The 17,737-nt window shown below is 47.3% G+C and overlaps 1 protein-coding gene across 2 annotated transcripts in view; it reads right to left on the bottom strand.

Moving 5' to 3' along the window:
- DENND4C (DENN domain containing 4C) overlaps positions 1-17,737 on the bottom strand; it is a 1,503,495-nt gene that overhangs the window by 542,480 nt on the left and 943,278 nt on the right. For both annotated transcript variants that reach the window (XM_086951990.1, XM_086951991.1), the window contains exon 22: positions 17,513-17,638. In XM_086951990.1, the coding sequence (XP_086808116.1) occupies positions 17,513-17,638 (126 nt within the window). The remainder of the gene's footprint in view (positions 1-17,512; positions 17,639-17,737) is intronic.

Below are 17,737 nucleotides of genomic sequence, written 5' to 3'. Positions count from 1 at the left end.
ACAAAAAACACAAATTACATGTTATCAAATAAAGGCAGCCCTCCGCAATTACTAAAACGAAACATATTATTAAGCATTATTGTCTTTCAACATGTTTCAGAAGATCAAATTATTCTAATTACAATTAACAGTGCTGCAGAAGGGTATTTTCATATCACTGATGAATTTCATTTTTATTAACTACATAGATCTTTTCTTTTTAGACCACTAAGGCAACTCTCAAGCCCAGTTTGGATAACCTGCACGAAACCTGCAAGGGCATCAAGAACAGACATCCATAGAATCCAAAGCCAGTAGAGCAAGAGAAAATATATTTTTTGAATAGGGAAACAAGCATCCAAAAATATGACGGGCCCTGTTTGCTTCCTGTAAATGAAACAGAATGTCAGTGCTGAGAATGATAGACTCCCATTTACAACTAATTTAAATAACACCATACAAACAGTATTCTCTTCCTCACATGGAATGAGTCCTCACAGAACTCATTCCATAAAAGATTGTTGGATACACAGGAAAAGCGACTGTAGTCATAATACAACAGTTCCATAACAAAATCCGGATAGCAGGTTTCTAGTGCAATAGTGCACATTTATTCACCACATAAATTATATCCTTCGCCTTATGCAAACAATGTTTAAAACAAAATCCGTACAAAGTGACCCCCAAATGAACCACAACCAAACAAAGTGAAACAGGTTGTAAGAAAATCGTAGGAATATTAGCATGCAAACAACCATGCAAAGAGGTCCTGTAAGACCAGGCACTTAGTTGCCTAACCACAAGTTATTATGGTTTAACAATAGGTTTGTTTGCCAACAGTATCAATGAAGTTTCGACCCTACCAAAGGTACATGGGTCTCATCAGGACTGAGAGATGGCCTAGAGGACCTGAAAAATATAAGAATATGATAGAGTATATATGAGGCAGGAAACCCACACAAAAAAGTGCCGTAAATTAGGGGTAAGGAATATGCTACTTACCAGTATGCATCTGTTCTTGGCATGTAGGGCAGCTGACATTCATATCTGTGCATAGATCGCCGCCTAGTGTTGGGTCCGGATGATTGCATATTGTTTTCCTGGAAGAGTCTTCGAAGTATCACGAGATAGGTGGCTCCTCCCTCGGACTACAGTGCGCATGGGCATCCTCTTCATCCTCAGATTGTTTTTTGCCATTGTGGCAGAGATGGAGTATAGTAAAGTAGGAGATGCCCATGCAAGAAAGAATGAATGCTACAGCTGCGACGGGCACTGGGGAGGAGGGTTGGCGATATGAATGTCAGCAGCCCTACCTGCCAAGAACAGATGCATACTGGTAAGTAGCATATTCCGTTTGAGGCATGTGGGCTGCTGAATTCATATCTGTGCATAGAATGTATAGCAGTCTCTCCCTTAGCGGTGGCTACCTGTGCCAGCTGCAGCAATTTGAAAAAGAGTTTTAGAACAGCCTGTCCTACAGCAGCTTGCAGTTTGGAATGTACGTCTACACAGTAGTGTTTTGTGAAGGTATGTATGGTAGACCATGTGGCTGCTCTACATATTTCCTCTATAGGAATGTTTCCCAGGAAAGCCATAGATGCCCCTAGTTTGCGTGTAGAATGCGCTCTTTGGGGAACTGTTAAGGTGCGTTTTGCTTTTTGATAACATATTTGAATGCACTTAACGATCCATCTGGCTAACCCGGATTTTGAAATTGGGTTTCCTTTGTGTTGTGGTGAAAAGGCAACAAACAATTGTTTCGTTTTCCTAAAATCCTTAGTTCTGTCAATGTAGTAAAGAAGAGCTCTTTTGACATCTAGTGTATGTAGTGCTCTTTCAGGTACTGACTGTGGATTTGGAAAGAACACTGGCAGTTCTATTGTCTGATTGATATGAACGTGGGATACCACCTTTGGCATGAATTTAGGGTTTGTTTTAAGCACCACCCTATTTGCATGTATTTGGATAAATGGCTCTTGAATAGTTGGGGCTTGCAGCTCGCTAACTCTTCTAAGCGAAGTAATCGTTACCAGAAAAGCCACCTTCCATGTTAGAAATTGTAATTCACATGAATGTAACGGCTCAAATGGTGGACCCATCAGTCTGGTTAAAACAATGTTTAGGTTCCAGACTGGTGAAGGTGGGTGTTTTGGAGGAATGATTCGTTTGAGTCCCTCCATGAATGCTTTAATTGCTGGCACTCGCAACAGCGAAAGATGCTGTCTGTTTGGAAGATAAGCTGCTATGGCAGCTAAGTCTATTCGTATAGATGAATAAGCTAAATTGCAACGATGTAAGTGCAAAAGATAGCAAATGATGTTTTGTGTTGAAGCATCTAAAGGGTTTATGTAATTTTTATTACAATAAATGACAAAACGCTTCCACCTTGAAGCGTAACATGCTCTGGTAGCAGGTTTTCTTGCCTCTTTGATAATATTCATGCAGTCTGGAGGTAAGTTTAGGTACCCAAACTCTAGGACTTCAGGAGCCAGATTACAAGGTTCAGTTGTTGCGGATCTGGGTGCTGTATGTCTCCATGGCTCTGCGTTAGAAGAGCGGGTGTTAGATGCAGTCTTTGATGAGGCACCACAGAGAGTTCTAGAAATGTTGTGTACCACGGTTGCCTCGCCCATGTTGGAGCAACTAGGATTAGTGTCATTGGATGCTGGCGTAGTTTGCGTGCCACCAGCGGTATTAGTGGTGCTGGGGGAAAAGCGTATGCAAATCTGCCTGACCAGTTCATCCATATCGCATTCCCTGCGACTGCGGATGTGGGAACCTGGCGGCAAAGTCCTGGCATTTTGCGTTTTCCTTTGTGGCAAACAGGTCTATGTCTGGTTGTCCCCACTGTTGGAAGTATGGTTGTAGCACTTTGGGATGAATCTCCCACTCGTGCATATGTTGGCTGTGTCTGCTGAGCAGATCCTCTATTTGATTGTCCTTGCCTGGGAGGTGTTCTGCCATGAGAAAAATGTTTCTTTGAATGGCCCACTTCCACATGCTTTGAGCTAGGTGTGATAGTTGTGGAGAGTGTGTTCCTCCCTGCTTCTGTATGTAATACATTGCTGCCATGTTGTCCGTCTGGATCAACACAGTCTTGTTGCACAAATGTATTTTGAATGCTTTCAGTGCCAGAAAAACTGCCATCAGTTCTAGTAAGTTGACGTGCATTTTCTTTTGTTGTGTTGTCCATAGGCCTTGCACGGTGTACTGAAGGACATGGGCTCCCCATCCTAACAGGGATGCGTCCGCCGTCATGACTATCTGTGGTACAGGTTCTTAGAACCATCGACCTTGGCAAAGGTTTTGTGGATTCCACCAATGCAGAGAGTTGTATGCACGACTGGTTACCAACACTAGGTCTTTCAATTGTCCTTGAGCCTGGTTCCATTGTTATGCTAGGCACTGTTGTAGTGGACGCATGTGTAGTCGTGCGTGAGGGACTATGAATATGCACGAAGCCATCATGCCTATGAGTTGCATAAACACTCGTGCAGAGAGCGAGTGTTGTGGCTTGAACTTTTGGATGAGCAGTTGCATACTGTTGATCCTTTCTGTGCTTGGGTATGCTTTTGCTGCTAGAGTATCTACTGTTGCTCCCAGGTACTGTTGTACATGGGACGGCTGTAGGTGAGATTTTGGGTAGTTCAGCGAGAAGCCTAGACTGTGTAGGAGATGAATGGTGCAAGACATGTGGCTGGCACATTGCTGGGCGAACTTTGCTTGTATTAGCCAGTCGTCCAGGTACGGGTTGACATGAATATGCTGTCTTCTTAGATGTGCAGCTACTGTCGCTAGGCATTTTGTGAACACCCGTGGGGCTGTTGTCACACCAAAAGGAAGGACTTTGAATTGGTAGTGTTTACCTTGTATTGTGAATCTGAGATACTTCCTGTGAGCCGGGTGTATAGGTATATGGAAGTATGCATCTTTGAGGTCTAAAGTTGCGAGCAAGTCTCCTTGCTGCAGCAGTGGTAAGACTTGTTGTAGAGTAAGCCTATGCAAATGCTCTGATAGAATGTATTGATTTAGGGGCCTGAGGTCCAATATTGGTCTGAGAGACCCGTCTTTTTTGGGGATTAGGAAGTATAGAGAGTATACCCCTGTACCCTGATGTTGTATTGGTACTGGTACTATGGCTCCTTTTTGCAGCATACTGATAACCTCTTGCTGCAATAGGTTGAGATGTTCTGTGGACATAGAACGGTGTACGGGTGGTATGTTGGGAGGTGTGGAGATGACCTCTAGGCAATAGCCATTTTGGATAATTTGTATTATCCACCTGTCCGTGGTGATGTTTTGCCAGGCAGGTAGGAACTGCTGTAGTCGTCCCCCGACCGGTGTTGTATGGTCTGGGGGTAGTGACAATAAGTCACTGCTTGGTGTTGGTAGAGGATCTGGTGGTATTACCTCCTCTCCCTCTGCCCTTGTTGCTATTGCCTCTGTAACCACCTCTATTATTGTTTTTGTTGTAGGTGGTTTGCGTGTTCCCTTGTAGTTTGAGCTGTGCTGTGACAAGGTACCTCTTGCAGCTCCTCTGTAATTGGAGCGACGAAAGGAGCCCCTATGTTGTTGGGACTGCAAGGCTCCCATCGGCTTAGCAGTCTCAGTGTCCTCATTCATTTTGTCCAGAATGTTGTCGACAGCTGGACCAAACAAGAAATCTGGATTTACTGGCTGATTTAATATAGTGGACTGAACTTCATTTTTGAAACCTGAGATGCGAAGCCACGCATGTCTTCTGAGCATGACACTGGTGTTAATTGACCTGGCAGCTGTGTCTGCAACGTCTAAGGCACATTTAATAGAGGCATTAGTTATTAACTTTCCCTCCTTGTTAGAACCTGGGGTAGCCTGGCCTAGGGCAAGACATGCATTTCAGAGGCACAGTGTGAAGGTTGCAGACCACCCAACAGTAAAACCACGCAATAACACACAAAAAGATAACGCTACACCAAAATGTGGGAAAATAAGTACTGCTTTATAAAAATAATATACTCTTTGTTTTCAAAATATACAGCTTAGGACTTTCCAGGTTATTTTAGTACCAGCAATTATATCGCTTAAACTGCTAAGCAAATTATCAATTAACTTCTTCAGAACTCTTAAACTTATTACTTTAGGATTCACAGTTCAGTACTTTATAATCAATCAGGTGAAATAATAATCCGCTAAAGCCTTGGGAGAGAAAACTACAACTCAATATAAGTAAATGCAGATTTCATGGAATTAATAGAGATCTTTTTAGCAGTGTTAACTGGCATTAGAAATCCACATCAATAAAATCTTTCATTACATTTAGATGACATATAAATAGTAGCTCTACTTTCAGGGATGTTAACTTATCTCAATTTTATCATTAATAATACATTTAATCAGTTCACAACATTGGCCAAATCTGGCTTCAGTGAGGAATTCCAGTTTACCCCGAAGTTTAGTTAATAGCCAGCAATCTTTGTAAGGAACTATGCCTTCACTTAGCCAACAGGTTTCTTTATGCTACTCCCCAACCTGTGTTGAGCAGGGATTGAATGACCAGTATCTAATTCACTCCACTGTAGGCACTAGCGCCACTTCCCCCTGCAATTCACCTCCTTACTTGTTTCCACCACGTTGCTGGGTACTTTTCTGTGCCAGAAGCAGGGGGGGGCTGAATACACCACCGAGGTGGCCAAGCAATTGAATGGGGCGAAGGCTCTCTTGAAACTCCCCTGCTCTCTCCTCACTCGGGCCAGCTCCTCTGCTGGGCGCTCGAGCGGAGGGCAGGGCCGATTACACAATGCCCCCAAAAAGCCACCGAGTCCCTCAGCTCCCTCTCCCTGCTCGGCCAGCTCCTCTGCGTGGCGCGCGAGCAGAGGGAACAGGGCGGGACACTCACTCGGGCTGCAGCCGGCTCCTCACGTTGTTCGGCGGGGTCACTGCTCCCGCGGACATGCGCGGAAGCGCTCGCTCTGGTGCTTCCTCCTCGCGTTGATCGGCGGGGCCACTGTTCCCGCGAGCATGCGCGGGAGCGTTCACTCTGGTGCTTCCTCACCCAGCGCCTGCTCTCAGGAAGGACGCTTCACGCACGGGCCTGCTCGATCCTAGGCCCCTCCTGAGGGAATGAATAAACCGCTTTGGGCATGCGCGAAGGCGCCTTTTTGTTGCGTCTCGCCCTGGCTTTCCCTGGCAACCGGGTCACTTCACAACAATGCGACTACAGCTCGGAAGGCGCCCCCGGGGTCCCGATCACGGCGAAAGCCTTCAGGACTTCCCAGATCAGATGGGACCTTTCTCCACTCTTCACCACCTTAACAATAAGAAGAGGGTCGGCTCGCTACCAGTCCTACCACAGGTAAGGGGTGTCCAGCGCCACCCAGGCCAAAAGCTTTCTTCTTACCCTCAGAAGGGAGGGGGGAACAAAGGGGGCTTCCACAGATTACGGCCACAGTGCACTTTCTCCGCACTAGTCCACCAGCCCTCCTTACTGGGCAGATAAAGGGGCACAGGAGTCTTCTAAATTCAGTTCTTAGATCCCAAAAGTTAACCCCTAACTAACTGTCCAGGGTTAGCAGGATGAACTAGCTTGGCTAGGACAACAGGAATGGGTGGTGGAAAAGCCTTGACAGAGGGCTACTCTTGTAGAGGAAACCACCCTTCAGGATCCTACCCCTACCAGACCTCAGCCTTCACTCTAGCTGCTCCTCACTGACAGACAAAATGGCTGCCCCACATTCCGCCTTATATAGGCTGACCCTCAGTGGTCCAGAATGGACCAGAAGGTTCTGGAACGCCCTATGCTAGGCTATGGCCAAGTTCTGAGTGTGACAGTTAGGGCAGTTGGTAGCCACCATTTTGTGTGGTTCCAACTTTTCCTGTCAGAACAGGCCTCTGGGCCTGAGGTGAAAAATTATGAGGGACAAAAGAACACCTATCCCCTTGGCCAACACCTATAAAAAGTCAGTGGACAAAAATTATTAAGGATATGAGGGGCAAAAAGGGGACAAAATAAATAATGAATAGGAGGGACTACGTCAAAAAGCCAGACAGGTCTAACACTCCTGTACTAGGTCCTAGGCCTGTTCTTTGTAAGGTTCAGGTAAATGCTGGAGGAGTGTCTCTAAGGTGTCAGAGTGCCATGTCTAGCTAGCAGGGCTTGCGTATTTGCAATACGCCATGTGTTTGCTGCTTGGGCAGCTACCCTTTTGCCTGAAGCCTCAAGAATTTTCGACTCTTTGTCTGGAGGAGGAGCTTCTCCTGTTTGAGAGTTTGCAAGTTTATGTGCATTGGATACAACCAATGAATCTAGAGGCAGTTGCCCCTTAATATATGTGGGGTCTAATGGTGCTGGCCTGTATTTCTTCTCTATTCTAGGGTTGATTACCCATGCCCTAGTTGTTTCCTTAAATATGTCTCCTGCATGTTTAAGTACCCCTTTCAACATAGGTAATGTTTTTACAGACCTTTCTGATGTAGCAAAAGTGTCAAAAAGGAAATCCTCCTCAATGGGGTATGCATGCATCTCTACATTGTGATGGAGGGCTGCTCTATCTATTAGTGCATTAAATGCAGCCGTATCCTCTGTAGGGGAAGGCTTAGCAGGGTATGCAGGAGTATCTGGAATGGGTGTAGAGCTTTAAGGGTCCACTGAGTCCGCCCATGGTTGTGGCTGGGTGTCTGGGTCAGGGTCTACTGGGTAAATGTAATCCTCATTATTTTCATCAATCACCCCTTCCTCTGAGTGTGTGGGTGCATATGTGTATGGGTTAGGTATAGCTGGATGGATAGGCTCAAATAGAATAGGGGAAGTAGCACAGTCCCTTTTCTTCTTTAGTGGGATAGTATAGGAGTCTTTACTGGATACTGGTCTAACTTTCCTTTTGTAGAGAGAAACTTTGCCAGTATTAGGGTCAATATAGAGTTTTGATTGTTCTTCTGCTGAGGGGTCTGGGGATAAGATCTCCTCTTCAGCAGTTTTTGTCTTTTGTACTGATGCCTTTGTTTTTAATTGTTTTGGTCCGACACTGCTCTTTGGGTCGACCAGTCTTGACGTTACAAGAGTTTTTTGCGTTTCGTCAAGGGGAGTTGGAAGTCCAAATTTAATTGGTCCCAAAGGCTTCGGCAGTCCAACCGTGTTTTTTGGCTGTGTTGGTTTATTTGGAGCTGATGTTTTGATCGGTTCGACGTTTCTAGTCGGCTCGATCGTTCCCTTTTAAACTTGAGGCGTCTTCCAAAGCTGCTGTTTCGGAACGATGCCTTGACTTTTCGGCTCGATGCCCCTCTTTGGATTGATTGGCTTCGGCTTGATAGTTTTCGATGGAACTACTTTTGGCTTGTCGACTTTCTGTTTCGGTTCGACAACCCTTTTGGGATCGAGGCCTTCTTGAAGAAGGAGTAGTTTCTGTCCTGTAACTCCAGTTCTGTAGTAGGGGTATCTCTGTCATAGTCATAATCTAGTGAATAGTCCCGCCCTTGAGCGTGGACCCCGGAGCAATCAAAAATAATCTCTTAAAGTGTCGATAAAATGCAGAACTGCACAGACACTTAAGAGAGAATTAAAGACAGATAATGCAGCCTATAAAACCAGGCTACACTGTCCAGTACTTCAACTAGAAATTCCACCAAAAATCCACAAACCGCAAATCCTGTCCAGATTTCCCTTGCCTCAACAGCAAGAACCCCTCTGGAATGATAGAGAGGAAGACCTGGACAGACAAGCCCCATAGGCTGCCATTATGTGGCTCAGAATAGGATACTGTGCCTTTAAGAGAACTTTCCAGAACTTCACAGTATCCCAGAATGCACTGCAGGTCCCTTCTACTTTCAGTTCTTTTTGAAGGCGTAACACGCCAGACCTGTAGCATTCCTTACATGAATATCTCTCTCCACCAAGGAGGAGGGCGGGCGCTTATGACTATAACAGAGATACCCTTACTACATAACTGGAGTTACAGGACAGAAACTACTCCTTCTGTAGAAGGGGATCTCTGTGTATAGTCATAATCTAGTGAATAGAATGGCAAGCCCATCCCCACACCAAAGCGGCGGTGGAGAACGAGAATTAACACCACTATTGTGCGAACAGATTTCGCAGCGAAGCCTGCCAACCTGAGCGTCTGCCCTGGCATCAGTGTCCAGGCAGTAATGCTTAGCAAAGGTATGGACCGACTTCCAAGTGGCCGCCTTGCAGATTTCTGCAATTGGAACATTACGGAGCAAAGCCGTCGTGGCAGCTTTACCCCTGGTGGATTGAGCCTTAGGTTTACCCCCTACGGTCTTATTAGCCTTTTGGTAACACAGCTGTATGCAGGACACAATCCACCTAGATATGGACTGTTAGAGGTAGCAAGACCCGTCCTGACTGATCCATAATTGATAAACAATTGGATACGACCTACGAATATCTATGGTCTTATCCGGATAAAATTTCAACACCCTCCTAACATCCAGGGAATGTAAAGACCTTTCCGCTGGAGATGAAGGATTCTGAAAAAACGTAGGTAAAGTTATGGTCTGGTTGACATGAAAATCAGAAATAACTTTGGGAAGGAATTTAGGGTGAGTACGCATAACAACCGTAGCAGCATGAAATACAGTATAAGGTTCTTGGCAACACAACGCCTGAATTTCACTCACCCTGCGGGCGATGTAATGGCCACGAGGAACGCCGCCTTCCAGGACAGGTGCTGCAACAAAGCCTTATGAATAGGTTCAAAAGACTCCTTCATCAATCTGGACAGCACCACATTCAATTCCCACGAAGGTGAAGGAAGCCGGACAGGAGGGAATACTTTCTTCAAGCCTTCCAAAAAATCTTTGATCACAGGGATCTGGAAGAAGGAAGTCTGTGAAGGGCATTTCCTGTAGGCAGTCAATGCAGCGAGATGAACCTTAATGGAATGAACATTAAGGCCAGACTGCGCCAAATGTAGAAGGTAAGGAAGGATGACGTCTTCCTTGCATGTCGTCGGGTCATAGTTCTTGGACTTGCTCCAGATACAGAACCTCTTCCACTTGTAAGCATAAGAAGTCCGAGTGGAAGGTCGCTTAGCCTCCTTCAGTATGTCCATGCAATCTTCGGGTAGATTCAAATGGCCATATTGCACTCTCAGGAGACATGCCGCGAAACTCAAAGACGAGAGGTTGGGGTGCAACATCTGCCCCCCGAACTTTGTGAGAAGGTCCAGCCTGCATGGCAGCCGTATGTGAGGAAGGAGAGACCGGTGAAGCAGGTCCGTGAACCACCACTGCCAGGGCCATTCCGGGGCAAACAAGATCATCTGTGCCCTGGACTGGGACAGCTTGATGAGCACCGCCGGAATCAGGGAATGGGTGGAAAAGCGTACAGAAAGCTGTTCGACCAGTTGATCCATAGCGCATTCCCCAGCGTCCCCTGCTGGTAGTACCTGGAGGCGAAGTCTCGGCATTTGCTGTTTTCGGGTGTGGCGAACAGATCTATGTCTGGAGTACCCCACCTTGCGAAGACTTCACCTAGTACTTCGTCGTTTATGACCCATTCATGGTTTTCCTGAATCCGTCTGCTCAGTGCGCCCGCCTGAACATTCTGCACACCTGGTAGATGGGTAGCCGTTATCGTCAGTCCTCTTGCCAGAAGCCATCGCCAGATCGCCTGCACCTCCTGCGACAGAGTGCGTGATCTCGAGCCCCCTGCTTGTTGAGGTAATACATCGTGGTCGTATTGTCCGTCTGTACAAGCAGAGAGTTGGTCTGGAAGGACGGATGAAAGGCCTTCAGTGCCAAGTGAACAGCTCTGAGTTCCAGGAAGTTGATGTGATACGTGGACTCCGTCGGTGACCACGTTCCTTGAATCTGTAAGTCTCCGGAGTGCGCTCCCCAGCCCTGGAGAGAAGCATCCGTCACTATAGTCTGAGTGGGAATGTCCTTGTGAAAGGGAACCCCTCTGAGGAGATTCTCCGCTGAACACCACCACTTCAGAGACTGAAGAGCATGCAGAGACAGTCGTATCTTGTCGTACCAAAACCCTTTCCTCTGATCCCACTGATCCTCCAAGCACTCCTGCAGCGGTCTCATGTGCAGTTGTGCGGGTGGCGTTAGGAAGATACAAGAGACCATCGATCCCAGTAGAGAAGACACCGTCCTCACTGTTGTAAATGGAGTGGTCATAAGAGCCTGAGCCTTCCGAAGGAGTGATAATCTTCGCTCCTCCGAAGGAGACACGCTTGCTGACAGCGTATTGATGGTGGCTCCCAAGTACTGGATGCACTGGACCGGAGTCGGGACAGACTTGGACATGTTGATGTGCAACCCCAGCTTGTTCAAGAGAACGCACGTCTTCTGGAAGTGTGCTTGAGCTTCCGAGAAGGAGGAGGCCTTGATCAACCAATCGTCCAGGTACGGGTAGACAAACACCTTGTTCTTCCTTAGGTGTGCTGCTACCACTGCCATGCACTTCGAGAATGTTCTGGGCGCAGACTTCAGCCCGAATGGCAGTACTGTGTACTGATAATGATTGGTGCCGACTTGTAATCGCAGGAACTTCCTGTGTTTGTGTGCAATGGGCACATGGAAGTACGCATCCTGTAGGTCTATTGCACATAGCCAGTTTCCCTGTTGCAACTGAGGATACATCTGATGCAACGACAGCATGCGAAACTTTTCTCTGCGAATCCACTTGTTTGCCTGTCGCAAGTCCAGAATGGGCCTGAACTCGTTCTTGTCCTTCTTGCGAACCAGGAAGAACCAGGAGTACAGACCTCTTCCTCTTTGAGACAGAGGTACGTCTTCTATCCCCCTTTTCCTTAACAGGATATCGGCCTCCGCCTGGAGCTCGCGCAGTTGAAACTGAGAGCTGACCGGAGGAATTGATAGAGGCGGGCTGGTGAACCTTAAACTGTATCCATTGCAAACAATATTCAGCACCCACTTGTCCCGAGTAATTTTTCTCCACTCTGCCAGAAAAAATTGAACGCTTACCCCCACCGGAGCGGGTAACGGATGAAGGGGAAGTAACAGCTCAGGGTCGCGACCCGGCCGGGCCCTTGTTCGCTGTAGAGGACTGCTGTCCCCCTCTACCCTTCTGGCGCTTCTGGAAGGGTCTCCGGAACTGCTGCTGTTGTTGCTGCTGCCCCGAAGACTGCCCTCGTCCTCTTCCCTGTGCACCGAACCGTCTCTGGAACGGGCGGTGGGACTTCTTTTCTTTGGGCTTCTCCAAGCCCACATCCATCAGGGTCTCTGCCTCCGCCTTCATGCGGGCCATCTCATCATCGGCATGCTTTCCGAACAGGGTGTCCCCGGAAAAGGGCCGATTGGCCACCCGCTGCTGGGCCTCCGGCTTGAGTGATGTGAGCCTGAGCCAAGCATGGCGCCGCTGGTTGATCCCATGACAGTACCCATTAGCAGCCAAGAGAGAGACATCCGCAGCCGCACTGATGACCTGGTTTGAAACCAGCATCCCCTCTGAGTATCTCTTGGATTCCTCCCTCTTGTCTCGTGGCAGAAGTTCCGTGAACTTTTGCAGGGAGTCCCACAGGGCACGGTCATACCGCCCTAGCAACGCCGCATCGCTGGACGCCTTCATGGCCGTGGATGCAGTCCCACAAGCTTTCCTACCAGCTGAGTCGATCCATCGGCTCTCCTTATCGGGTGGTACGGTTGAGGACGGGGAGGTAGAATGTAACTTCCTGTGCCGCCGTCACTATAACAGAGTCAGGCACCAGATCTATCCTCAGAAATGCCGGGTCCGAATCCGGGGCCCTGTACTTCTTCAGAAGTCGGGAGGGAGCGGCCTTCACCACCGCTGGCGTTAGGAACAGCTCCTCCGCAGGCTCTACCAAACCAGGCACTACTGGCAGTAGAGGGCGAGACAAATGCTTCTTGTGTAGCGTCTCAAATATCACGGACGTTGTGGGTGTTGGAGCCGTCACCGTGATTTCCAATTTTACCGCCCCACTCAGGAGAACATCCTGGAACGTGCTGATGTCGTCCACCGGAGACACCCTTGACCCTGGGGATTCCGACAAAGTCGTTACATAGGTCCTGGCCCTGACGGAGTCCGTGCAGGACCTAGATCCACGCCTCCTATGGCGACGTCTTGACCTGGTGGAGGATCTACGTCGACTCCTCGATCTCCCTCTCCGTCCGGAGCGTGATCGTGACTTCCTTGGCTTCGGTCGATCCGCTGGTTCCACCGGAGCGGGCGACTTTGGTTTGTCCGGTGCCTTCGGCTTAGGGGTCCCCTTGGGAGGGGTCGGAAGTCTGGGCAGTGAGACCGACCTCGGAGGGACCGGAGGCGGCTTGTCTGCCGGCAGCTGAGGTCGAGGTATAGGTTGAGGAGGAGGTGGTAGAGGAGGAGGAGTAGGGGCCCTTGGAGGGAGCCCCCTCGGTAATGGAGGCGGGGGTGTAACCGGCCTCTGTGACGGGGTATACACCATGGAATACACCGAACCCGGTGATCCGCCTTCCTTTCCAGCCTGGGACGTTGGCGAGCCTCCCATGGTGCCAGACCTCCTTCCACGTCTCTTCGGCGTCGAAGAACGGTGACTGGACGGCGAGCGTCTTCTCCTCGGCGTCGACCGTCTCTCTCTCGACGGCGAGTGCCTTCGCCTCGACCGCATTCGCCTCGACGGCGACCGCCTTCGCCTCGACGGCGACCTCCTGCACCTCGACGGCGACCACCTGCGCCTCGACGGCGACCTCCTGCGCGAGGTCGACGGCGACCTCCTGCGCCTCGACGGCGACCTCCTGCGCCTCGACGGCGACCTCCTGCGCCTCGACGGCGACCTCTTTCGCCTCGACGGCGACCTCTTTCGCCTCGACGGCGACCTCTTTCGCCTCGACAGCGATCTTCTCTTCGACGACGAGGATCCCCTCGACGGCGATTCTCTCCTTTCCGCCGACGGCGAACGGCGGTGTCGCCTCGACGGCGAGCGCCGACGCCGGGCCTTTCGACGTCGATCACTCGACGACTTCGACAATGAAATCGTCACAGGAGACTTCGACGGCGGTCTGTTCAGTTCCTTCGACATCGAGCGTCGACGTCGTTTCGCCCCAGAAGACGGGGAACAGACCGTAATCATCCCTCTAGACGCCCTAGTCGGTGCAATCGACCCAGACGGAGAATGGGAACGCTTGCTGGTCTTCCTGCCCCTGGGGAGCCCCCCAGAGGCCTCAGCACGGGCAGAGGAAGCCCCTCCAGACCCACCTTGCGCCTTTAGCCTTCTTTCCTCAAGTCCCTGAAGCCTGATCTTCTTTCTGTCCTTCAGGGTCCTGCCAGAGAAGCCCTGACAAATCACACACTCCTCTGGGACATGGGAAGAGGGAAGGCAGAGGAAACACACCTCATGGGGATCTGATTTGGCCTTCTTCCTGGAGCACTCCGGACATTTGTCAAATAATGCAGGCATATTTGACATCAAAAGGGTGCAATAAACAAGAAGACCCACAAAGTACTCAACTTGAAACAAAAGTGAAAAATCACTAATAAACCCTTGAAAAGGGAGAGCTCAATGCTCCAGGGTCCTGCTTGCAGGAGCCGGAAAAAAGAACTGAAAGTAAAAGGGACCTGCAGTGCATTCTGGGATGTCCTGGTAATTTGTAAACTCACTATACAGACATGTTTGTAGAACATATTTACAGTACAGAGCCAAATTATATAGAGACCCACGGAATATTGTCGTTCAGGCCTGCTGTATCAGTTTTAAGCTTTACAGCAGGCCTGAACGACAATATTCCGTGGGTCTCTATATAATTTGGCTCTGTACTGTATCACCAGGACATAACACCAGCCAGGGAAGGTATCCCTAACTCAAGACATCAAGCCTGACTAACCTGTAGTACATGAAACAGGTATGATGTGAGTTGTAAATAGTCCTATAAACGTGAGTGACACCAATAATAACATTAACATATTTGGCTTTAAACCTTCGTTTTTATACTTTTGCCAAACTGTTCGTGGGGTTGAGATTAGCCCCATAGTTTTAATACAATGAACAATATCAGAATGAAACCACTCACATTACTATTGGCTGTACAGAGCCCACACTAATCATTGCTCTCATAAATATGTCCCATTTGAACAATCTCTGATAATCAACGACAGCGGATAGATTATCTCACTATCCCAACAAGAATACTCCACTAATACTTATAGGCTTTATACTGATCAGAAATCTCTGTAATTACAATATTAGACACGTTGTAGCCCGATTATACTAACAAGGTTACCAGAATACTCCACAAATACTTATAGGCTTTAATTTGATTAGTAATTTCGGCAATCATAATACTACACACTTTGTAGCCCGATTATACGAACACTAGCACCGAAATTACGCTTCCGATACCACCTCATATTACAACCAGAGCTGACGCTGCCAATACTACATCAAGCGCGCTTGCGCAATAGAATGGTGGTTCACTTATGTGCAAGCGCGTTAGATGGGTATCCCGATTCCGTCTGCTCTAGGGTGTTTTCCAAAAGGGCAGTAGTTTCTTTCGGCACATGCGCACAAAAGGGCGAGTGAAATGAGAAAGCGCCAGAGAATGACGCTCGGGTAACCACAGTTCTGGCGCGTTACAAATTGAGCCAAATAGGATTGGTCGAAGATCTAATTCAGACTAATTGGGCCAATCAGTAGGAGTATAACAGGAGAGCTCGACCTGCCATCGGTACCTTCCACACTGCTCGCAGATCGTAACGAGGTGCCGACGGAAAGGTAAGAGGCTCTGTGTTTGGTTTTGTTAACTGTTTTGTTATGTCAAGTGGGGTCTCTGTCATCTTTTGACTTTATATTGGACCAACCAAGAATATAGATTCTTTAATTAAAAACTACAGGCATATACTATAAATGGATTTTGGCAATACTTGCATATACTTTATTTCCATCAGCATATGTGCTAAGGATAGCCTTTCATTGTGTCCACCCATTGCCCTTGGGCCTTTTTCCATAGTAGGAAGGGGCATACCATGTAGGCAATCATCTTAACAAGACATAGACACAAATTTCAATGCTATAGGTGTTGAGCACCTGCCTATATGAACTTATATTAGACACCATCCAACTGAACCTATTTCAGATTTAACTACACACGTCAAATGCCAGCCTGTTGTTACTCATGGTGTGGAGCACCATGGTTTTAGTTTTTTTGATTTAGGTTTTTGTAATTTTCGATTTTATGAGTATAAACATTAGGATATAAGAAGGATGAGACAATCACCTTATTTTTCCTTGTTTTACCTTCGAATAGAGCGGGGCCTCTTATCACCGAGCAGTTGCCGGTTGAGGTGAGGCGTACTCCCACAGAAAGCTGGGTGAGTACCAATTTACTGTTAATAATATAAAATTGCCTTATTAAAGTTACATAACGAACTGGCATGGTCGATTAAAATTCCAAATCGACTTCTTTTGACTTTCTAACCTCTAAGCTCTACGTTTTTCCTGTCCACCAGTATTAGTTTGACCCTTGTATTGACAAAGTTTTTGTGTTTCAGGAATGAAGATAATGTTCTTACCTACATACACATGAGAATCATGTCGGGTAGGGTGGTAACAAACCACTGATTTATTTTCTTTCACGCGCAAATCACTATGTACAAAACTCTACATTGATTGCTTTCTTTGCAGTAGCATTTTCAACAACCATTAGGTCCTGAAGAAAGCCGGGCGAGGCTGCCATACGGCTGAAACATGTCGACCTCACTACTCGCCGGGAGATAGTAAATTTGTTACACACTATCAGGCAATCTATTTTTATCTTATGACATGTGGACAATACTCAATAAACGTATTTTTTTCCTCATAGTCATTTTTAAACTGCACCTGTTTTTAACGAGCACTGCACTCCATCAGTTGTCTCATATCTTGAACAACTACTTTGGCTGAGAACACTGAGAGTATCTGGTCAGGTATCTATTTATGTTAGCCTTGGTGCAACATTTGGTTACATCTGACCTCCCTCTCATAGTCTTCCAAATGACGAAGTTCCGCCAAATGGGTGGACTGATGGAGACTTATCTCGAGCCAAGCTATCTGCATCTGGTGGACAGTTTCCCTAGAGCTGACAAGGTTGTTTTGTCATAGCAATAGACTGACTTCTCCTGGTATCTGTGCAAGTTTTGGATTGGGGGTGTGGAGTAAAGTTGGTCTATAAATACTATCCCCTAGACCCTCCCACACACGTATTTTTTCCATGTGCATCTAGAGCCTCGCATGCTTCAAACATACACACACAATTATTGAGGAGGGCTTTGAACTGCTACTTAAATATGTTGCACTAAATAAAAAAGTAATCAAGTTGGAAATTTATGGGGCGGGGAAGGGTCAGTAGTGTTTAAGTGGTAAATATAAGCATTGGACTTCAATATTTAGCTCCTTTTTACAGTCTTGCCTTATATGATTTAAACGGATGTGGTGCAAAATGGACCATATTCTTTATACAACCAACTGAATCTATCCATGTACTTTTCAATAGCACGGAAATAAGGTCTCAAAGCATCATAGAAATCAGGCAGAGTGTAACAAGAGTGAGACACAGACTATACTTCCACTGAAAAATATTAACATTGAATAACTACCTCTTGCTTGGTCCTTTGCTTTAGTAACCGAATCAATTTCGATAAGCGATCCAGTAGCATTCGTGCAGTCTGCATCATCCTTCACAAGTTCATCCTTGGAGCCATAGCCTTGATCAGACTGGGCACCTGCAGAATGAAAAATAAAATTCTTTTATCAAGAAGTGCTCTCCATTTCTGAAATCCTTCAAAACCCAAAGCCAGTTGCCTGAAGTACTGTGATAATGA

The sequence above is a fragment of the Lissotriton vulgaris genome, unplaced genomic scaffold (assembly GCF_964263255.1).
Source record: "Lissotriton vulgaris unplaced genomic scaffold, aLisVul1.2 SCAFFOLD_247, whole genome shotgun sequence".
Lineage (NCBI taxonomy): Eukaryota > Metazoa > Chordata > Amphibia > Caudata > Salamandridae > Lissotriton > Lissotriton vulgaris.
The sequence above is the reverse complement of the archived record's forward strand: the minus strand, read 5'-3'. Positions and strand labels throughout refer to the sequence as shown.